General features: G+C 41.5%; 1 protein-coding gene across 7 annotated transcripts in view; it reads left to right on the top strand.

Annotated features, from left to right (window-relative positions):
- The window catches only part of mctp1a (multiple C2 domains, transmembrane 1a), a 130,681-nt gene that overhangs the window by 81,016 nt on the left and 22,011 nt on the right, over positions 1-27,654 (top strand). For all 7 annotated transcript variants that reach the window (XM_034870957.1, XM_034870956.1, XM_034870959.1 and 4 more), the window contains 7 exons: positions 298-400; positions 1,179-1,281; positions 1,869-1,970; positions 2,499-2,573; positions 4,752-4,871; positions 12,175-12,291; positions 22,743-22,799. In XM_034870957.1, the coding sequence (XP_034726848.1) occupies positions 298-400; positions 1,179-1,281; positions 1,869-1,970; positions 2,499-2,573; positions 4,752-4,871; positions 12,175-12,291; positions 22,743-22,799 (677 nt within the window). The remainder of the gene's footprint in view (positions 1-297; positions 401-1,178; positions 1,282-1,868; positions 1,971-2,498; positions 2,574-4,751; positions 4,872-12,174; positions 12,292-22,742; positions 22,800-27,654) is intronic.

Genomic DNA, 27,654 nt, shown 5'->3' with positions numbered 1-27,654 from the left:
TGTTTTGTAATATGTACGGCATCAGGGCTAAAAATGAAAGAATCATATTATGACAGGTCTGATAAGTCCAGGGTATTGGAGCTGACGTGATAGAAGGGGAGGATGCTATTCACTATCTGTCTTAATAATATGAGGGATTGGAGATAGACAAAAGCTGCTGAAATTACTTAAGATTCTTGCTTTCCTTGAAACCTCAAGCTTACAAAAGTTTAGTGTCTACCGTATTTATGTATATTATGTATAAATGTCTCTTTCCTATGAAGGTCATTTTTGTATGCTTTTTTTTTTGCTCTGTAGGTAAGAGTGACCCGTTCTGCGTGGTGGAGCTGAGTAACGATCGGCTACAGACACACACAGTCTACAAAAACCTCAACCCTGAGTGGAACAAGGTCTTCACTTTGTGAGTGGCTTCTACAATACCCACATGTCTCACACAGTTTGCACTCACTGCAGCAATGAAAATAAAAATCTGTTTTTTAACATGTACCTTTTGAACAGTCTCATGCATTATGTGTATATATATATGTATGTATGTATATTTTACATATTACATTCATAGTATTCAAAAGGTTTTTTTAACATTAATTCTAGTCTTGATTATTTAGCAACGTTTTAAAATGTGTTCGATGCCTACAGTAAACTACTACTACTTACCACTCCTTTTCTTGTTTAAAAAATATGTTGTTTAAATTGTATAGGTACACTGACATCTTAGGTAAATGTTAATGTAGATCTAACTCTGCAAACTTTCTAGCATATACAATACCCTTTTATTCTAGAGTACAAAATTGTGAATTCCCAGTGATGGGACAGATTAATTTAGTCATTCTTTTAGTGCACATCTTTCTCATAGCCTCTTTTCTATACATAACATCAGCTATCTTCTTGCTAGCCTAGTTTTCAAAAGATGACATGTCTGAGCCTCACACTTTAGTTCTACTTAGCTCATGCAGTAATGTAATAGAATATGACATAAAGCGTGTTAATGGAGATGTTTAAACATTTATAAAGCATTTGTTAGGTGTCATATAGTGTTTCAGATTTTAAATCATTTGTCTGTGAGTCTTTTATAACATTTAGAGAAGCTTTTCCATGACATGATAGCGTTCACAATGTTTCATTTTGCAACCCATATTTTAGTGTATATGTCATTGGTGTTGTCTTTGTGTGTGGTCCAGCAACGTGAAGGACATCCATTCGGTACTTGAGGTCACTGTTTACGATGAGGACCGAGACAGAAGTGCAGACTTCCTGGGGAAAGTGGCTATTCCTCTGCTAAATGTGAGTCAAAGGCAGATTTCTGTCTGTGTTTCTTTTTTCTTTTCCTTTGGGGATAATAGAGAGAACATAGAGTGACGGAAGAATGAAAACACAGTGAAAGATATAAAAAGCAGAGGTTATTTTTGCCACTCCACAGATGAGACTGTTGTTATTTCACAAAGAGAAAGAAATGACAGGAAGGAGGAAAAAAAGGAAGAGAAGCTTAGAAAAAAGAAGATAGGTGAGAAGAAAGAAGGTGAGGGGATGAGAGATGATAGGAAAATGACATTGATTGAGAGATGGAACGATGCGATTTATAGAAAAAGAGACAGAAGAGTGTATTTGTATTTGAAAAAATATAGATGTGCCTGTGAAAGCACTGAGGTTCTAATATATCCATGCTCTGTTGTACAGTATGATTCCCCAGGATAGTTAATTTCTGTTTGACAGAGCCGAGCTGCAGTGGGTAATGAACAGGTACTTGTCAGAGTTGCCACAGTTGTTTTGGGTTCCCTGTCAGCGCCAGCAGCTGGGGTTCAAAGGTGGCCCGGGGAGCCGATTCAGCCGGGTATTGCCAGACAGACGCCTGTCATGTCCCTCTCCCACAGATCCAAAATGGAGAACGCAAAGCCTACGCCTTGAAAAGCAAGGAGCTGACAGGGCCAACAAAAGGGGTCATCTTTCTCGAAATAGACGTGATTTTTAATGCTGTAAGTCTTTCTTTAGCTTTTTTGATTCTCCACCCTGATTTTTTTTTTTTTTTATGTTGCCCCCCACCCCCCATTATATTCTTCCTCCATCCCTCTCTTGTTCTCTCCAGCATCCCCCCGTTTGCTGCTGTTGTCTTTATTCGGTTTGTCCCCCCTCCCTTGCTTCCATCTCATCCCTCGTCCCTCGTCCCTTGTCCTTGTTTTGGCTTTAATTATCGAAGACTCCCTCTCAACAGCCTTTGTTCGCCCATCCACCATTGCTGTGTGTGTCCTATAGCGGCCATTTTACATCTTTCTCTCCCGCTCTCTCTAGCCTCTGACATGGGGCACGCTCTATGCATGTGCTGCCAGGATCATTACACAATGTGTTAGAAAAACCTTAAAAACTAATAAAAACATATAGTGCCATAGGCTCAGCATTGTCATCATCTCTGCCATTTTATTTATCTATTATTATTTTAAATCAGTGTAAGTTCCGTCTCACCATTTGCTGTTTATGAGGCTGTGTGTGTTCACTCCATCCTCCAGGTGAAGGCTGGTCTTGGGACGTTGATTCCCATTGAGCAGAAGTACATCGAGGAGGAGCCCAGAGTGTCCAAACAGGTCAGCCAACGTGTATCTTCTACACCTCCGCCTCATTTTTATCTGTGTCTACCACCATACCCCCTATTCTGCTCAAATGTCTGAAGCACAACCAACAAGCCTGGAGAGTGGCACCTTGTATGCCACAACAACTGTGTGGGCAAGATACAATAGCTTGATTGTAGGAAAAACAGCATTTCAAGCTCTTTTCCTTCCCTCCTCTCATCTATTCTCCCCTTGCAACCACTCTGAGTGGTGAATAGAAATGTCAAGCTGTCAGCTCTGGGGTGCATAAGTAGATTGGCCATCCTTATAGTTGGCCCTCTTTGCCACTGCTGCTTTGCACTTCATTGTCACGCCGCTCAGTGTGGCGGCACCACAAAGGGCTGAATAGTAGGGGCTGGCCCACATCAGACATGTCATATGAGTGACCGTTTGGGCTCAGCAGTCAATGCTGCGCCATGCACAGCCATGCACAGAAAACGCTTTCTGCAGCCCTCCATCTATTCCCTCTTTTCCTCTCTGTTTCTGTCTTCACTGTTGCTTTCTGTCTCTGCTCATTCTAAGCTTAACTCCCAAGTGCAGAATCTTTTTTTCATCTCCATTTCGCCTCTGACTCATAGAAATGACCCATGTCAGTGTCTCGCAATGATGATGTCACTGGCTGCTTTAGAGGATTGCCCCGTGAGGGCTCTTTTGTGTGGTAGCAGCTCCCCTGCAGTTGCTTGCTGCTTAGTGTGACACACACACACACACTAAAGAAAAAATCTCTTAAGCTGCCTGCCAACAAAACCATTTATTTGTAGTTATGACATTTTACTTAACAAATGACATTACGATTTTTCTAAGTGTTTTTAGGAATAACTCAAGGCACTCTTTAAAATAATTCATGGAAAATGAAATGTTCTTATCTAGGCAGTTATTGCAATAATGAGCCCAGAAGAGTAAAGCATGTACATCAAGTGCTTGCGCTGAGGAACGTGGAAATGGATAATTCAGTCTTGCTGTCCTCAGGGTCTTCGTCTCCCCAGCAGGACACCATACAGTCATCCTCAGTTTGGCAACAAAATGCTTCACATAATTGTACACACGCATCAAAGCAGCCAAGCCACTCATAAGCACATACATACAGTACAGACAACATACTTTACTGTAGTGCTGCAAACACATACTGAATACCCACAGTATACACACACATGCAAACACACACAAGCAATTTTCCAAAGAGTCAAATAATGGCCTAGAATTTTTTTGTACAGCGATCTGCAGAGACAGTTTGTCCTTTGGGAGCACTTTGTCCTGGTGGTGACCTGATTGGGTGGTTGGCGTTCTGTGCTGCTGTTTGCTATTCCCTGAATGGTTGGCAACCCATGGGGAGGACAGCAGGTAGCCAGTTCTCTCATATCTGGCCAAAATGCACAGAGAACCCTCAGGGACTGAGTTGGAAATTGTTATGATTGCACTTAACGTTATCACTGGGAGAGTTAAAGAAACATTGTGAGTCAGCTTGTCACACCCAAAGCACCATTTGTCCTGTATGCTGCTCCACATTCATATATAGCTATCCAAAGAAGGTAAAACACACCTCATGGTGTCCTCAGTGATGTAAAGTTGTAATATAGAAGCAAAAGTGAGGTCAAAGCTGCAAATCTCAAGTTGTAAAAGTTAATGCTCCAATTAACTTTCCAAAGTGACAGCTGAATGAGACACAATGGGGTTTGAACTTACCATATTAGGACGTTCTGCCATTTAAACTAAGGTGATAATTGTATGAAGTAACATATTTACTTTCTGAATTGTGATTAATTCACAGCACAATTAACACAAACGAGGGGAAATTGACATCTTTAACAGTTTTTCCTGACAAATGTCTAGATCAGAGATGGGCTGTAATAGCTGAGCTTATGTTTGTAATAATAATTCTTCTTTCTTTTTTCTCTTTTCTTTTAAAAAAACTTTTCAAACACTATACAGTACATGTGCAGCTTATGCAACAAAGCTTGCTGTCACACAGAATCTCACCAGTCACATATTTACAGTACAGCATGTTATTACGTCTGTTTTTACCAAAGGTTTATACATTTACGTACTTATGCTTTTACAGTGGAGTGAATTATCATGTAAATAACACCATGCTGTTTTCCTTGCTACATTTCTGACCTTAAATGTTCACTTGTTTTGTTTTTGTCTCATTTTCAGCTGCTGTTGCAAAACTTCAACAGAGTTAGACGCTGCATCATGTTCCTGATCAACACAGGTTGCTACATCAACAGCTGCTTTGAATGGGACTCTCCACAGAGGAGCATCTGTGCTTTTTTAGTACGTAGAGGTGCACTTAGATATACATGTACAGTGAATTGTAGCACATCACATACAAATTTGCTCAGAAACAGGAAAAAATGTTGTGTCCAATCATCCTTTTGCCACAAAGATGATTATACTCTATCATTAATGTTGGTGTATTAAGAATCTATACATTTAGAAGAAAGACTATCTCAGAAGTGTACCTAAATTTAGTTGGGCCTACTATTTTGTGAGAATAATTCCATCCCACTTTGATATTAAATGAACCCCACTCACATAGATAGACTAGCACCATTCTAAATGGACTAACAAAATGTGTTATATATTTTACTGATTACACTTTTTATGCCAGTTAACATCTGCACACACGCAGCAGGAGCGCAACATGTTCACTGAGGCTGTAGGACCATTTCTGCTAACAAAGTATGGATCCTTCACTGGTAATTGCACACTCTAACACGAGAGCTTGTTGATGTCTCAAGCACAGTTAAGTACATTCCCACACTGTAACCCACACTAGAGACTTTTACTCACACACTCAAATATCTTGATATAATATCAAGTCTCGATGACATCCCTTAACTGGCTTTGTATTAAATGTCAAAGCACACATGCTATATACATGGCAAGTGTCTGTTTTGGCAGTCAGCTGCTGGTCGGAGTGTTTGTGTTCAAGCCTAAACACTATTTTAAATGAGACCGTCAGACATTGAAATACTTAAGAAATGCTGCTATAATCTATTGGAGTGTGTCAAGCTGTTCGTGCAGACAGGACAGTGGAAATGGCAGTTTCTTTCTCTCTTCTCCCATCAGCCTCCTCTTCATCTATTCTCTCTTCTCTCTGCCCTCTCCCCCTCTCCCTCCTGTCATATGTGTCTGGTATTAAAAGGTGATGTGTAATTGGACAGCAGAGCTATCAGTAAAAGACAGTCTCCTGCAGGGCGGTGAGCGGCTGCATGGAGGTTCCTACCCTAAAGATGACAGAGCAGGCATTTAATCCTGTCTGGTTTAGTGTCCTGACTTAAGTAGCTACAGGACAGGTGGACCCGCCCCGCCCCAGCCCTTTACCATGGGGGCACTGAGAGTCTCCACAGCAGACATTAGACATCAGCAGCATTTGGCTGTCTGACACCAGTTTCGCCTCTGTAGAGGCTGTATGTGTGTGTTTGTACAGCAGGTCACAGTGTCATCACAAGACATGGGTCAGAAGAGACCTAGTATTGATCAGTTAACATTTTCCCTCGATGTGTGTGCAAGCACTCTCATGTGTGAGCCTGGCATGTGCAAATATGCTTGCATTTTCTCTGAACCGGGCACGAGCCCCCCTTATCTTGGAAGTAAAATGAAAATGTCAGACAAAATGCCTCAATGTCAGCACACATGCACATGTCTTGTATAGCCCTTCACCCTCTTTTGGAAACAGCATATAGTACATCAATTTCTGAGTAACCGTGCCGACTATTCATATTGTAATTGTACTCACTTAAATTCAAAGTATTCAGAAGACGATAAAGGATGTATCTAGGCCAAGGACGTAACGTTTTATAGTTTATAGAAAGTCTGAAATTTAGGTGTCATTGTGCTTTTCCTCTCTCCCCCTCACTCTTGCTCTTTTGGGAGTCTGTTATTGTAGAAGTGTGCACTTAGCTAAAAGCATCAGAGTATTTAGGGCCTCTCCTCTACACAGGTACTCCCTCCTTTCCCTTCCATTTCTTCATCCCTCTCTGTTTTCTCCCTCACTTTGAGAGGCCTCTTAATCACTTCGCTCATCTCTTTAAGTGGGTTTTTATGGGGGGCCATCTGGCCAAGGTGGTGCGTTCATGAAGGTATACGGCTGTGTGTGATTACGGGCATGTGTCTGTTCACATGTGCATGTGTGTTTCTGTCTGGCTGTCTTTCTAGACAGATGTTACACTTAACTTTCCAACACGGCTGTAGGTGGTGGAGTTGTTGGCAATTCAACCTCTAAACTTATAAATGTGGACACTTCTTAACTGCTAAGTGAGCCTGAGGGAGGGAATTTAAAGTGTTTTCATATATTTGTGTTATTTTGTGCATGCAATAGTACTACATCAAAATGCAGTTGTCATATTTTGTCACTTCACAACATTCACTCGATAAAAAATATCAAAATGTTCTCCATGGTCTCTGACTCTCCTTCTGCCCGCTTCTGAAATGCCAGCCGCATGTACACATCGCCCGTTAGTGCCAGCTGTGATTAGTGTGTACGTTGTGTGTGTTTTGTGCGCATGTGAGAGAAAGAGAGATATCTCATAGTCTCACATGCAGCCTTTCTCTCTCTCACACCCACACTGCTGTCACCCACCCATCCCGACAGTGAATCAGCTACCGTGGCAGCTTTGCCTGAGGCGTTGGCACAATGGATGGGACTGGAGTTACCTCCTGTCCTGCTTGATGGGTGGTGTCTGCATGTGTGTGTGTGTGGGTGGGTCTTGGTGTCTCCGTCTCCCTGTTTTGGGGTTAAGCGTCTGCTTCCTCTCTCCACACCTGCAAGTTGAGTGTCTCCCTTCTATCCATCCATCTATCCCTGTTCCTTTTTTTATCTCTCGCTCCCCTCCTCTCCCTTTGCCTTCTCTCCCAGAGAGTTGAGGCCATTGTGGGGCTGAGCGGTGTTGGGTTCTGTTCTCCTGCTGCTGCCAGCTCTCCCCACGGTCCCTGCAAGACAAGGCTGTTATTGCCCCAGGGACCGCAGGCCTCAGCAGCTCTTCCTCCAAACAAATTTGCTGTAACTTTATCTGCAATTGGGCCCTGAATTGGGAGCAAATAGAGGGAGCTTTGTGAAGCTCGGGGAAGGGCGAGGGCAGCGAGCTGGGGGTTGTTGGGGAGGCAGGGGAAATGATACCGGGCTCTTTTATGTCAGGCAAAGTAGGACTCTTATCAGGAAGAGAGCCCAGACAAGGGAGCTACTTCTAGAGGAAACTGGAGCACCTATCACCTGCTTTGCATTTAGATAAAAATTCACCCTGCTGAAAAAAGAAAAGAAAAAAAAGCAGGTACAGAAGCAACTGTGTGTGTGTGTGTGTGTGTGTGTGTGTGCGCACACGCGTGCGTGAGTGTGTGTACATGTCTGGTTGACGCCATAGCATTCAGTCGTACACACCACTCCAGGTCTCTTTAAATTGCTCCTTTGACTCTTCTTCAAAGAACCTGTCTTACTTTTAAAAGTTTAAAAGTTGGAAGTTCGTCTTTGCCCACAGCAAGGGACAGCTTTGAAAGATATACTTTCACATTTTACTGCTCTTCTGATTTGCAAAATGAATGATAGTTGAAATATAGTGGCATGACTAACAGAGAATACCAAGTCAGAGTTTAATCACGAGAGATAGAGACTCGACAGAAACTGCGTGAGGCCTTTTGTTGAAATGTCAGGGACTCCGCATCTTTACTTCTCATACCATGTGCAGTGTCATTACTGTGGCCATGAAATGGTGGATGCTTTGTTTTTATTTTTTATTTTATTACAAAATTACTGGCTTTGACACATTGGGCTTAGTCATTCAGGCTGCTTTTTTTATCGGATGAACAGCATAAATTGTGCTGTAGCTCTATATTCTGCAGGAGTACAGCAGGGGGCAGTCTAGCACCACTGAATCATGGGTAGGTCCGCTCACAAACAGGACACAGTCTCCCTCCCTCCCCTGTTCCCTCAAACTTAACAGGACTTCTAGTTGCTATCTGGCAACACTTAGTGCCAGCATGGACATTGATGTAAGAGAGATAAAGGGGAACTCTGAAATCCAAACTTCAGTTTCACTCCACTGAGACAGAGCAGGAGGAAAGTTAGCCTGGTGTGTGGTTAATGTAAGCCAAAGTACTAAATATTACCCTCCCACAGCGCCACGGCTCAGAGCTGCAAGGACGCGCGTTGTGTTTTGAAACAAATAATGCAAGAAACAACTCTCAACGCGCCGCACTGAGATGCTTGAATAAATCATTTTCACTTCTCTATTTTGTTAACTTTTTTAATATATATTCTTGTGTTCAGGGGGATTTTTTTTAATATTAAGAGAAAGCATCAAATATAACTAATCAAATTCAGCTACAGAGACCTGTCAAAATAATTTAGTTTGCTGAATTTGTGTATTTGTATTTTAGCCCAAATATTACAAATTAATCTGCCATGTTTTGACTTTGTTTGTGTTATTCGTTGTCTATTTTAATTGTACATTTAATTTGAATTACAGCTTGTGCTCGGATGTGAAGTTTGCCCAGTTCAAATGTAGCCTTTAACTGTGTTTGAAATGGTTTAGCAGATTTGACAGCGGAAAATATTGCTTTACTTTGTTTTATGACAAGTGAATAGTTTCTTCCCTAAAATGTTTTTGTGCATTTCACCAAAGATGTGTTGAATCACACAACTGATTTTTAAAAGAAATTAAGATAGGTTTTTATGACTAAGTAGATTTTATCTTTTAAGGTAAATTGCTGCACTAATTTGACCAAATCCCATGTCTCGTATAGAATAAAGACCTAAACTAACTCTAAAATTGATAATTATGTTCTTTAGAAGTTTGGTTAATTACAGATATTTCTTACAATGGTAGTATGAGAAGGAAAAATTTCATTTTAGTTTTTGTTATGTATTTATTTACATGCTCAAGACTAAATTAGAGAGTTTGCATAATTTGAATAATATTAAAGCTCATGTACAGAGAAAGACAGCACACTGTTTTCAAGTATTTTTACATTACCACACAGGTAGGAATTCAGCAGTATTAAAGAGAAAAGCAAGAATGGAGCATGGTAAGCGTCCCTCTGTGTGCATGTTCATATCGTCTCTGTCACTGACCACTGCATAATGTGTCTCTGACCACACAGACAAATCTACAAATTATTCCCATAGACTGCATTTAGCATTTTCCCCCTTTTTCTCCCCTTCGATCCAGCATGTTTTTATCGTTGTTTTTTTCCCTGCGTCTTCCCCTGGTCACTGACGTCCACAGCAGGCTCCTTCCCACTCCCTCTTCCCCAGGCGAAGAGCCTGCTATCTGGTGTAGCAAGCAATGGGGGGTGGGCTGTGATCGCTCAGTTCTGGTAGAAAGGTCCAGACACTGCAGGGCCCCTATTACCCAGCCGGGGGGCACGGAGACGGGGCAGGGCTGGCCACTGCTGAGCTTGGGTGTCCGGTTCCTCTAGCTGCCAGTCAAAACGTCGCCCGCAGCTACTATAACCGAATGGAGGAGGAATGAAGGGGGACGACAGGTTAAACAACCTTAGGCAAACGGAGAAGAAAGCAAGATTTTTCTTTTTTTGAAAACATGAAAGAGGGTTTTAAGGTTTCATATAAACATCAGGACAGTGAGGGGCAATTCATTTGTCTGTTGTGTGATAACGATACCATGAGCAATTATAAAACCAGACACTTCATTTATTTACTGTACAATATATCCCTTCTGTAAAGTATATTTTTAGCTGAGTGTTTGTAAGGAGCACTTGTAAGTGTGCAGGTATTTATAGCTTCTACCAGAACAGCTTTAAAACAAGTGAGCTCCTTTTGTTTGTTTGTTTGACTGAAGACATGTATCTGCGACTCTATTGCACATTCTTTAGTTACAGATTATTTATTATTTGTTAGCATTACAGACTTGTAAATTAGAATTGGTAGGAAGATGGTTCATTTTAGAATGGTAACATTATGTAGAGAAAATGTGTATGTACTGTATGTGAGCAATGTGTTTGTCTGAATGTGAGTTTCTGTTGCTGAGCTTACATTGTCTTAACAGCTATTTCTGATGTATGATGGGAAATGGCTGTGTTGCTTGTTAGTTTACAAATATGAATTATTGAATAGTTTCTTTCCAATTCTCCTACACCGCTGTATCAGAGAAAGACTCTTTGTATGTGAGAAAGTTAAGTTGAGCCTCAGAGAAGCGGAGAATGATTTCAATCCTTTTGGGAGATTTGGTTGTTGCAACAAGGCCATTCAGGTTTATTTGAAAAATAAATTTAGCTGTAAGCAGAATGTAAATGTACTGGACATTTATAATGTTTAGTTTATGTCTCTTTTTGCTTTGTACAATCTGAGTCTGTGAGTTATACTTGTATTCAAATGTTTGGAGCCTTTCAAACTTTTTTTACATAAGAAGTGTAAAAGTTGTTGTTTACATTGATTGTCTGTGTTATTCTCTCTATCTCTCTCTCTCAGCCAAAGATGATATATTGTAATTGGTACATGGACCAATAAATCTGCTTTATACTGTAATAGTCTCAATTTCACATCCCCCCCAAAAGTTTCCCATCAAAACGTCCTTGTTAATAATTGAAATAATGGATTTGTTGTACTTCTGATAAAGATGTTTTGCTTGAAAAGACACAGTGCAAGGTTAAAACTTGTATTAAGCATGGTTTGCATTTTCAGCATTTGTTATGATTGATAATTGTCTTATCAATGAATCATTACAAATCTCTGTGTATTTATACATAATACTATTAGAAAAGATAACTGTTCTTTTGCTCTATTTGTTTTGGGCAGATTTTAGTCCCACAGAGAATACCTTTTCTTCCAGTTAAACTTTTTTAAACCGCTCACAGACTGCCGCCATAAAATAACAAGCTTCCATCATTTGCAATTTTACTTTCCCACATATATCTTCTCCCAACCACCGCAATAATCTCTTTAAGAGGCTAAAGAGCCCTGCCAAAACCAGAATACAGGGTTTTAGGAAAGGTTAATTTTCAGATGGTACTTTCTTGTTTGGTGATGAGAGGGGAGGTATAGAGGTTATGGTTTTGGCAGATGGGTGCAGAGTAGGTTAGAGATGGGGCATACAAGTCTTTTGGGCTAGGAGAGAGGGTATTGGGGCTTGGAGTGACAGGGTTAGGGACTCGGGGTGTGGGGTGTGTGAGGTCAGAGGCTGGGGTTTGAGGTTGAGTATGGAAGGGTCAGCTTTGACGCGCTGCAGCTGAAATGGTACATGACCTCACCCTCTGGGATGATTGGCATGGAGGAAAGAAGCTCTGACGGCTCATAGTCATCCTTCTCAGTGTCCTCCTCCTTAGCTGAGGGCCCAGAAGCCTTGAGGGTCAGGGTGTTGAACCTAGGCTCACCGACACCAGGCCTGTACCTTTTGTTAAAGCCCAGTCTTATTTTTACGCTTTGTTCCACGGTGGTTATGATTCTGCATTTGAATGTGTGTTGTTTCCAATCACACATATGGCCAGCGTACGTTCTCAGGAGTTTGCCTCACCGGGGGTCAATATGGGGATGTATACATTCTTTGCCCACACTGTTCTCACTTTTCTTTCTTCTCACTTTTCCTTTGCTGATGGTTTTGTCTTTTTCTCTCTCTTTCTTCAGCTTTTTGTCATCGTTGTTTGGAATTTTGAACTCTATATGATTCCTCTGGCTTTGCTACTGCCTTTGGCCTGGAACTACATCCTAATTGCATCGGGGAAGGATACCAGGCAAGACGTGGTGAGTAACCCCATAGCTTCTGATATCCCTCCACCTTTCTTTCATTTCACTGTAAAAGCCTCTTTCCACAAACAGTGCAAGGTTAAACCTCGGGCACAATTGCTTCATAGAGACATTACACTCTTGTTATATTTACCACGTTGATCACATTTACTTGCATTAAATTCTTTGATGCTGGAATTACATATACATTATGTTCTTATGCTGTAAAATATGTGACAGGTGTTTATGACTAGTATAGATACAGTACAGATGAGTGGGAAAGCATGCTGTTTTATTATAAGCAACAACATGAGCATAATACACACTCATTAAAAATATACTTTTTGAACACATTGAGAAAACTTTCAGCATTTTCAAATTTTTTATTTAAAAAAAGAATTAAAAATAAACTCCATCTGCCCCTTGAGTAGTTGCATTCTCACTGCAATTCTCACTTTGCCTTCTTTGAGGCAAAGAAAAGGGAGAAATAATAGGCTGTCACCTTGAGCTACGTTACGCCACTTACCTGGTAGTATATTTATTTAATTCATTTATTTTTTTATCTCTTATACCAATTAAATGATGTCAAAGCAATGTCATGGAGAAACAGACATGTTTTAATCATGGCCAGGCACATTTGGAGAGTAGAGAGTGAAAACGAGAGCGAGAGCTGGACTTTGCAGTGAGCGTGAACAATGAAGTGATTAATTTTAATAAGTGCCTTTTTTCCAAGACTGAGTTAGAAATAACCAGTTAACAGACCTCAGATTTTCTTGCAGTCTCTCGCCGTCTACATATCTATGTTTATCTCTTCATAAGGATTCTTTGGATTGGATTTGGAAGATATATCAAATACAGTCATTATAATGAACCAAACTGCTTTGTGTTATTTTGATATTACACACAAAAACGGAATTAGATTTAAACAGTACATAACTAACAACTCTGATTTATTTGTTAAGTCTTCAGAGCTAAGCATCTCTATTTACAAGCCTCTATTTCCATACTTTTAATTTAAAAAGTTGACAATTAAATCATCAAAAGACAACCCCCATGTGTCAGATATAAGCTGTCTGTTACTTGACACTAATCAGGCAGTTGTACATTAGTTTGTGATACATATGTAAAGCAATTGCCAGTAGGTTCACAAACCAAAGAAAATCCATTTTTGATTTGTGAATTACACAGACTTGAATTTCAGAGGGTATTTTTCTTTGCCTGTAGATGGCGACATTGCTTGACAAAAAAAAAACATGCCCAAGACAAAACACGGCATGGTGATTTGTCCCCCCACCTGCTGCTTGTATTTATCCAGACCTAATGATATTCTTTTCCTATGCACTTCCTAATTAAAATGAGGCAACCAAGGTTACATATTCTTGTAATTTGCGACTCACTTCACATACATGTACGGACACTTCAGGCAGAATTGCTTTTCTGTCCTCCTTGAAAGGGACTATTGTGTCTCAAGTACCTTAGGAATTGGTTGCAACATTAGGACTTGTTGATATTGTTGATAATCTTATGCCAATCACCTATAGAGTGACAATACTGTTCTGCTCAGTTCTACAAAGTTGTCCTATGCTCAGAAACAAGAGGGGATATGGACACTGACTTATTACTGTACTGACATAGTTCAATATCTGATGCTTTCTTAGTAGCATCAAAACACTGTCATTTTGATTGACATGTACTTCCACATTTAGTCTAGGAATATGTACTGCATATTGTCGACTGACTTTAGGTTCGTCAAGATGGAAGCAGTTTCATTTAAAACCTTTGCTATCAACTATAACCTACAGCATGTACTTTTTCACTTTAGTTCAGTTTCTTGTAGCTTGTGAGCCATGAGAGCACTCCAGTTTCATCAGTATTTGACTTTTCAGTTAAACATCTCCACTCTCTTATGTGGACACAGTCAACCACGGCTTTAAATGTGTGTGTTGTGGACTTCTTACAGTTCGACAGGCTCGATATGTGTGGAGTTGAGGGACAGTGCTGCTATTGGCTAGTTGGGGTTGAAAAGTTAGTTTGAGCTGGTAGTGAAATAGTCAGTGGCAAATACGCAGTGCTCAGCAGCGGCGTACATGTAGTATATTTAAACGTGCAGGTGTGTGCATGATGCATGAATTGCGAATATTGTCTGTGTTATTATGGTTGTCGGATGCAGTCTGGTATGTTTGCTTTTTATTCCAAGGTTATGATTTTGCCACAACCAAAGTGTAGAACTACAGCTGCCCGTGTTAGGCACTCCAGGTGTGTGTTTTCATGGTACTTCCATGTGTGGTTGATATGCAGTGTGTGCACAAAGAGAAAAAATCTCTGTGTTAAAGATTTGCGAGTAACGAGTTTAAGCGAGTGTGTGTGTGTGTGTGTGTGTGTGTGTGTGTAAGCATGCATACACAACTTATTTGCTATTATATATCCGATGAACGTGGAATTAATTGTCAGAGATTGGCACCGTTAATGCTCCTTTTCTTGCTGCTGTGACAGTTGGACTGCACAGGCAACACAAAGAAAACTCTGACAATCGTTGTCTCTGTTGTCTTTGCATTGCAATATCACTACCTCAGGATTGTCGAATCAGATGAACTCTCCCGCTCTCCTTGCTCCATTATCAAATCTCTGCCTCTTTCAGTCATGATATCACTATCTTAAGTTAAATTTGAACGCATACAGCTAACGTAACCTGGTGGAAGCATGCTTTATTTTCAGGCATGCGTGTTGCACGCACGCACACACACACACACACACACACACACATTCACACTCAGATACAAGTATCCCCCGAGTCCTGTCCCTGTTTGTTTTCAGATTGAGTTTCCCAATCTGCGTCGGTGCAGGGGGGAAGTGGGTACAGCTCAAGCGTACAGTATCTGCATTCTTTGCTTCCTCTCCCGGTCCCTTGGATTCTTCTTCAGAGTCTTTATCAAGCTGAAGTCATGGACGACTCACTGTTTCCCTCTTGCACTTGCCAGAGAACAGAGAAGAATAGAAAAGAAAACAAGGAAAAAAGGCTTTTTAATTACTTTAAACAAGACACCAAATTAAAGCATTGTGCTGAGCCGAGCAAGGGTCAGCATCCGGAGCGCTGCGGTTTTCCAGCAGTCTGGGGTGAGGGTAATGCCAAAGGAATCTCTGCTGAACTCACTCTGAAGGGTGAGAAAGGGATAGGGTGGGGGAAGAAAAAGAGAAAACAAAAAAATTGTGTACACTCCAGTACAGACTTCCTAATAAATGAAAGGGCCTTGCTTCATCTGATGGGTTCAATGTGAGGAGATTTTTCTGATTTTACACCGCAACCACAGTCTATAACCCTGTCTATAGCAAGTAAACAGAGTGTTCTCTGCACGCTGTAATTTACCACTCAGGGTCACTGAGTGTTGTGTGGTTACATGCTGCTTTGCAAACAGATCTCGGATCAACACTCCTTGCCCTCGCCCCAACCTTGACCAGTACCAGCTAAGCAGTTGGAGTGTCCTCAGAACAGCGGTTAAAGGAGGCGATGCACCAGCGAGGTTGCCAACCTCCTCTCTTATCATGTAGCACTCTGACCTGTGAACCCTGACTCCTCCACACTATTAGCTGACCTGTGTGTCACGCTGTAACATTACTCAGTCAAACACACAAACAAAGAAGTATGCTGATGCTTTTGAATACACGAAGAGTATGATACTGCTTTGATATCCAAGGCTAATAATTTACCATTATGGAATGCCCATTCTGACTTCTGCAGTTGTGTGGAGTCCGCTATTGTTTGGTAGGTGGAGGTTCACTTTAATAACATCATCATGACCTCTCCATCTCTATCTTGTTTTAAAACCTGGAGCAATTATGGCCTCAGATCCATCCCAAGCCTGTTGCAAAGGAAGCTACCAGTAGGCCGGACTCGGTCAACCAGAGGACAGACAGCTCCGCTGGAAGAGAAAAGGGCTGCAAGGCGTGTGTGCGCTTATTTGTGTATCTTCTCATAGCACTGTTTGCATGAGTGTAAATGATGCACATGGAGATTAAGGAGCAGAGACACATCCCAATAGAAATCCTTCCTTGCTGTTCTGTTGGCCCAGAAAGGCCTTTACCAGATGTTAAGAAGGTGTTAATTTTAGTGCAGGCTGTCGTAGAGGGCACATACGGAACATGGTGATGTCTTTTTCTACCACGGGATGATGGGCAATTAGGCCTTGTCACACTGGAGAACCATCATCTTTATCCCATGCTTTAGACCATTACATATATTCACCCACTAGATTCACCAACCTATTACAGAAGAGAAGACCTTAATGGCCTGAAGATACTTTACACTCACAGACATGCCTCCAACCGCGAGATTGAGCTGACAACTTTCAACCCACTCCACAAAACAAATATAGAGTTTAAGCACCCCAATAGAACTTCATTTAGAATAAAAAAAATGACTTTTCCTTTTGTTAGAATTGAATTGATTTTTTTTTACTAATATTGTAATTTTGTATATGTTCAAATCCCTGTAGTTCTACTTGTAGTTTAATCTTTACTTTCCTGTCTGTGAAGCACATGGTGTGCAGCAGTGTATTGTTCATTAGTATAAAAATAATCTTGTGTGTCTTATTTTCAAGACACAAATGTCTGATTTTATTGGAACCATTTCTAGAACAAGACTTCATTGGCATTTTTATCTATTCTATTTTCTCCCTGATTTTGCATCTCCAAAAAAAAGCTTCACTGCGTCTCTAAACACGCTGTGCCTTGACATCTGCCCTCATTAAGAGCCACGCACAACACAGGTAGAGAGGAGTCAATATTAGGCATGCTGGAAGGAAAAGAGGAAACGGTGCCTATTATACCTCAGCTCCTCCAGAAAGTCACACCTCCACTTTTTCCCTGTAAAACCGCAACTCTGCAAAGAAAAGGAGAATGAGAAAAAGAGATGGAGTGGGAGCAGGAGACAGAAAAAGACAGAGCGGCATTCAGTGAGATGGAGCAACAGAGAGACGAAGGCAGAGGAAAACAGCAGTGGATGGCAGGCACTCCTCAGTGCGGAGTCAGACATGGCAGTTGGTGACAGGTGACAAAATCAAAAGGTCATGTCACTTTTAACTGGGAGCGCCTGTGCCCCACTGATTTCCCCCGTGCCGCCCCGGCATCACCGCGCTCATCTCTGCTCCTCTCGCTGCCTCTCTGTCTCTGCTAAACTGGCAGATAGGATGGCAGGCTGGCAGGCAGAAAGACAGGCGACGGGCATAGTTTGAAGCGGGACGGTAGCATTGGGAGCATGAGGAATGCCACTGCAAAATCCTCCCAGCCTTCCTTTTCATCATGTTGACTCTCTTTCTCTTCCTTTCCCTCCATTTTTCTAACTCCCTTCATCACACTGAACCTTTGTAACTGTCTGTGCTCTTTGCTAACAACGTCAGCAGCTCAGGGTGTCTGTCTCAGTGCTTGTTGTTGTTTTGTCTATACAGTACAACCGCCGTAGCTGCGAGTTTTTTCAGTTTAAACCTTGAGCTAATGCCTAAAGATGTGAGTGTGTTTGTGTGGAATAGATTGCACATCAAGTGTGCACCAGCTCTAGCCCTCTTTTCTGCAAGTGAATATGAGAAACAATAAGACAAGACGGCATCATCTGTCTGAGAAGGACAGACATCACTGACTTCACTGCGTTTACTCGCTATTTCAACAATGCTAGTGGAGCATGTAAAATTGAATTGAATCCCTGACTATACACTCTTGCTGATTTTTTGCAAATAAGCAATCAGAAATGTAGATTGGGCACTATTACTATCATGCAATTCAACCCTCACATATTTGATGTTGCTTTCATGAATATGAAGCCGGCCTTCTCACCCCCAGAAGGTCCGGTAGCACCCTGGCCTTACCCTTCTCTGGCCCCCTGCTGGGTGGGCCCCCTGCTGGGTGAGCCCTGGCTGGGGCATTGCAGATGGAAGACCCCCCCCTGAGGGCCACAGCTCTGACAGCTTGTGAAGGCCCCGCGTGGGTCAGCTACGCTCAGCCAGCAGCCCTTATCAGACGCGCAGCCCTCCCCCAGTCTGCAGAAACTGTGGTGTAGGCAACACACACACACACACGGACAATGCATACCAAGTAGAGCCTTGAGATCCCCCAGCCAGCCAGTCGGCCAAACCCAAGCAGCTGGAGAGGTTAAAAACCCCTCACGTATCAAAGAGGAAGAGCAGCAGGAGGATGGAGGGAGGGAGGGATAGAGGAATGGGAGAAAAAGAAGCAGAAAGTACATCTTCATGTTCGCAGGGATATCTGCCTCGGCGTCAATTCCCACTGCGGCTGTCATTGGGAAGGTTAGGAAGCGAGATAGTGGAACTCAGCCCAACCAGGCAGAGAGAGACGGCCAAGTATAGAGGCATTTCAGAGGGGGGGGTAAAAATGATGTAGCTACCACTTCAGGTAGTTGATTTTTACCTTCCCTCTGTGGAGTGTGTGTGTGCACTTGTTTCATTGATCCAGACAGGGTCTATTCTTTTACTTCCATGAAAGTACCATCTGTCCCTTCGAAGTACAGTTTTTTTTGTTCCTGACCCATCGAGTTACGTTTAAACACTCTTTTATTTCTTACAGTGTAGATATACAACTATGGCTAACTATATCTAGTTGATTAGTTAGTTAGCCTTTCTTAATTACTTTGACTTGATGCTAAAAATACATTTTCCATATTTCTATGGCAGGGTTGTCCTTGCCTGGAACCTCTGTAGGTAATGTTCTAATCCACTAACATACCTCAAACATCAAAGTCAGAGTCTGCTTTGCTCGAGTTAGGGGAAGAAGGAATTAACAATAAAGATTGGCCAATTTTAAATTGAAGACACTATGCTACAGGTATTGCCCAGCTACGAATGCTGCCCTGATTTAAGTAAATGGACAAAGGGTCACCTTAACCCTACAGAGCCGTGGGACTATCCTGTAAACAGAAGGCCACAGTAATGATCCCTTGTGACCCTAAGAGTTTACCCTCTATCCTTGATTCTGTCCCAGAATCAGTGGAGCAACAAACACTTCTAACTGATAGACAGTTCTTAAAAACCATTCTTTTGCTATTCCTTTTTTCAGTTCGTGCAGCAAAGCACCACATCCAAACACATGCTGGGCTTTTCGTGTACCTTGGACTTTATTCAAATTTAGTCCAGGAAGATTTTAGCTAGCACTGTGCATTCCATTTGGCACCCAGCAACAGTTAATAGAAGAGAAAGATCTCAATCTGTAAGGCTGAATGAAAATTAGTGCTAACACGAAGCTGCAAAACATAGGAGAGTCCCAGTTTAGTTATTTAGTTTTCAAGTCACCAAATGGAGTAAAGCAATTGTCATGCAAGGATGCATTGAAGAATACAGTAAAACATAAGAACCACCTCTGATTTGGATTGGTTGTTTAGACTGTAGTGTAATTAAAAATGAAGTCATTCACACACAATCAGATCCTCTACATGCAGAGTAATAGGCACAAAGACGGATACAGTAATGGAGCTTTTTTCCCCCTAATTAATTTGGATGGACAGCAGTTTTGTTCTTAACAGACAGTATTTCTGCATGATGGAAAGTTCGGAAAGAAAGGAAAAATCTGAGTGATGTAGCAGAGCTTGTGCTTGGATCGGAAACTTAATTCTCGCAAATCAGCTTTTTAGCTAAAAGCCATACGGCCAAACAGATGTGTTCTTCCTTTTGTACAGCCATTTGAACTTTCAATGTCATTGTTCTCACTTATATTCTTTGTGTGCTTTTTATATTATCACCGTCTTTGTATGTATTTATGGGGCACAGTGTAATCTATAAGAGTAGCCTGCATCATCCCTGTATCATTTGAATAGGTCTGAATATGTTAATCCCCACCTCAGTAGATATTGAATTGACTGGAGCAGCTCTGCAGGCAACATGAGCTCGACACAATCCTGTCGACAGCAGGGCTTTGATGCTGCCGTGCTGTAATGATAGTAATTCAAACAACATGATAATGGGGGGATAAACAGACAAATGATATCATACACCAAACAGGTCTTAGAAAGAGCGAAAGAATATGAGACAAATAGAGAGAGGGGGGGAGAAAAAAAGATGTTTGGAATTCATCTGCTGCACTGTGGTAATTTATATCCTCTCTTACTGAGACAGTAGCTTCAGTGTGCACATTTAGCCGTGGCAATCTTCAGGGCAGATGACATGTTCCATGTCTTTTTATTTATTAATTTTACACTGTGTCTCATTGCAGGAAACATGACTTCTCTCTGTAACCAGAGGCGCTAGAAGTGAGAGAGCAGAGGGAGACAAACGACTCTATCATTCTCTCTGTCTCTCTAAGTCATGGTTCTCCAGCTAGCTCATGCTCATTCCCTTTGTTTAAAGTTTAGAGCATGTGCCAGGCGTGCCCTAGTAAAGCCTCTGTGTGGTGGAATCCATTATGTTTGTATTTTGGCACGGGTGAAAGGATTTGGGAAGGACCATGATGACTTTATAAACAGTTATAGTTCATTTATTTAGAGTTGCCAGAAGGCTTTCATTTTACAATATCACGTCTACATCTTTTGCCTTGGCTGAGCACAAGAATTCCCTTTCTGGTATTTGTTGTAGTGAATGTATTCTGTATCAATAGAGAGATTGGGATCTGTGAACAGTCACACTTATTTGTCTAGACACTGATGGAGTCTCAGTGAACTGGGTAGCTAGCTAGCTACCGTTTAAGGTTAATCAGATTCTGTTGTAACTACTGTAAGATCTTATTGTAATCTACCAACAATACCGTAATACCTGTTTTTGAAAAATGTAAATTTACATTTACAGGGTTCAAACTGACACAGTGGTGGTGTTCGATTATTTCTGACCCAAATTGCTCTGTTGCCCTTCTGGCTGTTGTTGTATGGTGAATTCTTTGCAAATGTTTCTTAAAAAAGGAATTATTTATGTCCACTGGAAGGTTATGGCTTTTGATTTAAAACAGTTTATTTAAAGCAAATATACTTATCAAACAGATGGAATTAAAAATTAAAGCGTGCCTCTGATAAAAGCCTGCTTCAAATAAAAGCCTGGTACCTTCTGCAGTTCAGGTAAATAAAGGCCACAGCTTTTATTTGAGGAATTACAGTAACCAGTTGCTGTACAGTCAGACGGCAACTTTGCCCGAGTGACTCTGAGCTATTGATAGAACACACATACACACACACACAAACACGCACACGCAAAAACGCAATGTTGACTCTCCCCTCTCAACTCTGCTGTTCTGAACTCCTCTTTGTTTGTGTGGGAAGCTGCATTTACATAAGAGGCTTATGTCAGCCGCCACATAGTTTCCCCCCTTATTCCAATGAAAAACAAAAAGGACAAAAGCTATTGTCTTGTTAAGTAATGATTTTTGGATTTCTCCAAACTAGTCTGTGCGGTTCTGGAGGTGGTTAGGGGGTTGGGGTGATGTTCAGGCTGTGCAAAAGTATTTTGGGGGTTGGGGTTGGTAACGCAGTACAACAATAAGAGTAGATGAATGCTGAGGTTGACAGCTGTAGGGCTTATGAAATGGGTGTTTGTTTATGCAAATTACGAGAAACAATATGACCTTGTAGCTCTGATGTGTGATCGACAGAAAGAGGGCTGATCAGAGATGCAGCAGTGATCTATGTTTTTTTCGCATCGTTCCCATTGGACTAGACAAGTGAACAACTCAAGTACTGTATCATTAAACAATAATCAGATATAGTATCATACAATATGCATGCATGTACCATTGTTATGTTGTACATTTAATGTATCCATAAATACCTTTGTGTTTCTGACTGTGTGCGCTGTGCTGTACACTGTGTATCGTGGTATTCGGGGGCTCTAAAGCTACCAACTCCAGTTTCATCGGTTGTGGACCACTGAAGCACGTAGTTGCTGTTCTTTGTGAATTGCTTCCAGTGCTGCAGGCTTTCTTCTTTATTCTCTCATGGAGCATCATTCTGTGAAGAGATGTGATAAATGAATGTACAGCGATAGGAAGGCTGGCAAAAGAGGTGAGGGACAAGTGCAAAGGTTAGAGAGTTCAGATGGGACCAAGCAGAAACAGAAGAAGACGCGTTCTGCGGTCTCGTCCCGCTGAATGGTGTAAAATCTGAATTCTTTTGTGCAGTGCAATTTGAGTGGATGAATAGACTTTAATCCTCAGCCCGTTGAAATTCAAAGCCAGAGCATTTGCTTACATTTCCAGAAGTGTCAACACATTTGGACAACAGAGTGTTTCTAAAATTAAATTCTAATTCTAAACCTTTCTGACGCCCATGACATATTAACACACACCAATCCAATAGTTGTTCTCTCTGCATGCTTTCCATACTCATTAACAAACTCTTGCCAGACATAAGCATAACCAATCAGCTTTAGTATGCCTCTTTGGCTGTTCTGATGATGTTAACCCTGTGTTATCTGATGTTTATCTGTACTATAGCTATTGCTTAAACATTTTTGTTTCTCTTTTTTCACTCTTTCCTCTGTTGCAACTGTCAGCAAGCAGTGGAGGACCTGCTGGAGGATGAGGATGAGGATTTTGACAAAGATGACAAGGTAATTACGTCTTGTGTTGGGGATGGAATTGCACATAAACACGTACACAAACATATGCGCTCACACAGACATACGCACACTGCCTCAGGAGAGGTTGACCGCTTCACACACCGGAAACAGACAAACAGAATGACTACATCTTCCCCTCCTATCTCCTCCCCTGGTTTAGCTGCCTGAGGCACTAACACATGTACAAACATTGTACAACCTTTAACCTTCTAAAAAGTTTTTTCTGTAGATGTACATACGGTACATTTCTCACCTTTTCTTGGTCTGTTACAGCAGTTTGGCACACTCTCCTTGTTTTCCCAATCATGTAACACTACTGTATGTCACATATGTGTTTGTGCTTCAGCCCTGCTTCCTGAGAACATGCATACATATAAAGTGCTTAGTTAGCTATGTAGGTCCATTCACTGCTCCTTCATGTACCAGTAAAACAGCATCTGGGCTTGTCCAGACACTATCAAGTAACAACAGGTGGCTGCTTTACTGCCTCCGCTCGTTTACACTGTAGAAACAGCTACTGAAACAAATGCCACTTGATAGGATACAGTCCCATGTCAATGTTGCGCTGGTAATGGAAATGGTACAGCTCTTTATCCACCCACTGTGTTGTCTGGGCTTTGGTGAGGCACACTTGCAATGAAAACAATATCCTGTTTGATACTCTTTGTTACTCTGATGAGACTTGAGCATAGTTAAACAAGGACACAATTGTAACTTAAGCTTATAAGTGAATTCGAAAACTTTTACTGTGAAAGAAGTGAGGTACCTTGACTGAACATCCTGGAATCTAAAATAATTTGAGCTGATACATGAGGCTTTACAGCCACACTCCAGCAATATAAAGGTTAGTTGCCTGAAATGTGGTAAATGATGTGGTCTGGTTTGGTAATTCTTTTGGAGAAAAAAAACTGTCTGTTTGCAATGGTAATTGCAAAGGCCTTTGACCAGGCAATCTGATATCTGAAATATTTTTGCCTGAGGACACTCTGTATGCTAAATTTACTTATGCAACTACAGCGTCTACCAATGTAAGGGTTAAGTTCAAGCCTGCAACAAAAGGGTTAAATAAACACATTTATAATGCAAATGGTCAAACATTCATCCCACCAGTAAGTCAGCCAGTTGGACGCCGAGCACACAAAGATACGTGAGCATTACATCCTCTCCCACAGTGATGCAGAAGCAACGTTTCATGGCTGTGAAGTTCCAAAGCTGAAATGTACAGGGGGCCACTGACTGAAGATATGCACCAGGCAACCTTGAACCTTTTTTTTACCCCTTCTTTTTACGTCTGTCCTCCATCATTGCATTTCCCACCTCCTCTCATGGAAAAAATAAAAATACAGGCATTTGAAAAGCTGCAGATTATATGAAATACATTTTGGACTTTCATATTGAAATGAGGTGCAGCAGCAGCTTTTTCGGCCTCTGTCAGATTTGGTGCCAAACTGATTATTCCACATAAGAGGGCCTTGCTCTCTGTGCTCACACAGGGCTGGGATGCTGGATAGCACAGCCACCACAAAGGCTACAATTTACCAACTCTGGCTTCATACATTTTGATCTATTGCTCCCCTCAACTGTTAGCATTTCATTTGAGCTGTAGGGAAGTTGAAAGGGGGCGCTTTTTTTCTTCTTCACCTACATGTCTTTCCCCTCCCACTCTTCTACCCTCAATCGTTCTCTTCCATGCCTTTTTCCTTTATTTCCTTGACACAGCTCTCTCTCTCTCTCTCTCTCTCTCTCTCTCTCTCTCTCTCTCTCTCTCTCTCTCTCTCTCTCTCTCTCTCTCTCTCTCCAACCTGGTTAAGTGCAGAACAAATGGACTTTTCAGGCTTAACAAATTTATCTTTTACATTGGATATGAGGTATTATACATTGTAAATGAGGTACAACTTCAGATTGTCTAAGTGAGTATGAAGGACAGGTCAAAGGAGGCCTCTTTTATGACATAGGCCTATGGGGGGAGAGAGGGAAGAAGGGAGGGAGAGAGTGAGGAGAAGGAAAAAAGATTAATAAATATGCCAAGGCCTCATTTTAATTGAACTTGAAGCATATGTTGCAAGTATGTACAATCCGTCCCAGATGTTTACTCTGGCCATGTGCACAGCTCTTCCAGTGCACCACAAGTTAGCTATTAGCTGGGTAACCTTTGCTCCAGAGGCTAAATGGGGTATTACATGGCCAAAAAGTAGAGCACCTGTTTTTCATTGCATGGAGGACCCCTTGCAGGCTTTTTGCCTTGGATCACCACATGTGTTTTGACTTAACAGATTGTTGGGCAGACGTGAAAAGTGTCTTTTTTGGGAGCAAGCACTGATATTAGTCACTTAATCTAAATGAAAGTCCAGCATCTAGACTAATTGATGGGGAAGGCCCAGTTGTTAAAGCAGTTAGGCACACAAAGGGTAAAAGAATGTTAGACACAAACTAAATTTTCTTCCTCTCCTCCTCCACACTGTGTGTTTGTGCGCACTGACCTTCAACATGGAATGTTCCTCGATTCTTATGGCCTACACACATAAAGTATGTCAGCAGTATACTACCCTAGTTTTTACCCTCTCTTTTCAATCAAACTCATTTTATACATAGTGACAAGATGCAGATGCACATGTTTTCCTTCCATGTACAGTACATCAGTAATCCAATACATAGATTTAAGACACATAGTTAGTAGCAATTGTAATCAGTGTTCTATATTTTCTACACTACAGGATCTTGATTTTGACATTTAATCCATTGAGCCACCATCGTTATTGTTCATCACCGTCTTGGTAACTGATTTTATTTAAGAGAGTTGTCATTAAAAATTATTTAATCTCTTTTGGATAATGACATTTTGAGAGTTTTCACCCAGGAATGTAATCAACCTTTATTATGGTAGACATTTTGACTGGGTAAAAAGGAGGTGTAATTAATAATATTAACAATGGTTCCATTCAATCAAAGTGGCCCAGTAAGCCATGCCACTGAGCAGCATGCATCCCAAGACCCCAAAACTGATGAAAAGCAAAAAACAGCAATTATCAATGTATTAGCTATGCCTGTGATTCTCTGCTATGATGTCAAAATATCTGCAATGTTTTAAATGACAGACCAGCATTCACATCCAAGTATCTCTGACTTCTTGCCATCTTAACCATCCCTACATCCCCAAGGCTAAGCAAATGCATGTCCTTTTTTTCTTTCTGTTCCTTAGTACCTTTTATGGACCTTTTCACTATCTGGCAATACAGCTTGAAGAAACATTGTGAGACAGTGTGAGATAGCATTCCTATATTTACAGGCTACTGGCTGCAGGGGCTTCAGTGTGCAATGTAGCCTGTGATGTCTCCTCTCACCTGTGGGCTCACTGTCCAGAGCTGGCATGAGGCAATCACCTTAAGGCTTTGCATGGGTGTGAGTGTTTGTGTATTTGTGTGAGCGTCTCACGTATGTGTGTGCGTTGTGGCTCAGCTGCCTCCCAGAGGTGGGGCTTACTGGAAAAAGGGGGAGAGTGAGAGAGAGAGAGAGAGAGAGACAGACATACTGAAGGAGTGAGGAGATTACCCTCACATGGTTGACTGGTCACTGAAGCGCTCATGCTCCGCTCAGCTAGGCTCCACTAGCCTCAGGAGGACCTGACACAGATAAGATACACACTGCAATCATGTCCTGCTCACAGGCTTACTGCTTGGTGCACTCCCTCTCTCTTTCTGTCTCTGTGTCTATCTATCTATATCTGGCTCTCTCACACATACACCATACCACATGCACCTTCAAAATCTCTCCCCTTTCTTGCTCATTTTCTCCTTCCCTCCCTCATGCAAAGTTGATGGTAAACACAGAGTTGACTTAATTCATTTGCTCGGACACATTTATCTGTGAAATTCCATTTCCCCAAGACATTCCATATTAACCAGCAATACAATCTTTTTACATTAAAGACTGGGATCAAACAGTAACCTATTTGATGTTTTTTTCATTGTTGTTTTTTAACTACTGAGGCACCAGCTGATTAAATGTATGCTTAGTGGGATAGAAATACAGTTTTGAATGATACTGACTCATGCACAACTTGCATGGCACACAATAAATAGTCTTGGTATGGCTATTCCCACTTAACCAGGAGTCCAAATAGGTTAGAGCAGGTTGGAATGCATGTTTAGTGTCAGTAGTTTTCCAATTGATTTAGTTTATTTTTTTCCTTTTAAGGTCTTGATGAGTCCACTGTGTGTATAATAATAAGCATACATGATGATCCTCCATTTTCTTCATCTCTCCCTACACCAGTATCTCTTTATCCTTCTCATCTATAGTGCTGAGACAGGCGTTCCTCCCTCTACTGCTTTCCCTGTAGACATGACTCATGCACATACGTGCAGGAGTGATTATCAATGGTTCTCTGGCAAGTATATAACTCCTGGCAAATGGCTAGTATCAGCACACTGATCCAGTGCTCATCCTGCAGGCCTAACAGCCATTTCCAGCTACTGACTATACAGTTTGTATCTATGTGCTTCTTTCCCTCCCCATCTCTGTCTCAGCCACTGTCTCTTCTTCTCTTATCATAAAGAAAGAGCCTCTCTGCTCCATATACTGTTAAATTAGGACCATTCTTTGTCTCTGTGTGAATATGGTTAAAATCAGTGTTAGTTTTCTGACTTCTCTCCATAGCATATGGAGCTCTGTGGCACCTTCCCAAGCCCCGGTACTCCTTTCTCAGTCCCAGCCACGGCACTGCTCCGATCGTTCAGATAGCAACTTGGCATAATGTAATTGGACTAAAGAGTGTACTGGGAATTATATCAATGCTCTGACTGAAATGTTGTTCTGGGGAGGCTATTGAGCTTGCAGTGTGGCAGGG

Source organism: Etheostoma cragini, chromosome 5 (assembly GCF_013103735.1).
Source record: "Etheostoma cragini isolate CJK2018 chromosome 5, CSU_Ecrag_1.0, whole genome shotgun sequence".
Classification (NCBI taxonomy): Eukaryota; Metazoa; Chordata; class Actinopteri; order Perciformes; family Percidae; genus Etheostoma; species Etheostoma cragini.
This window is presented reverse-complemented; position numbering and strand designations above follow the sequence as displayed.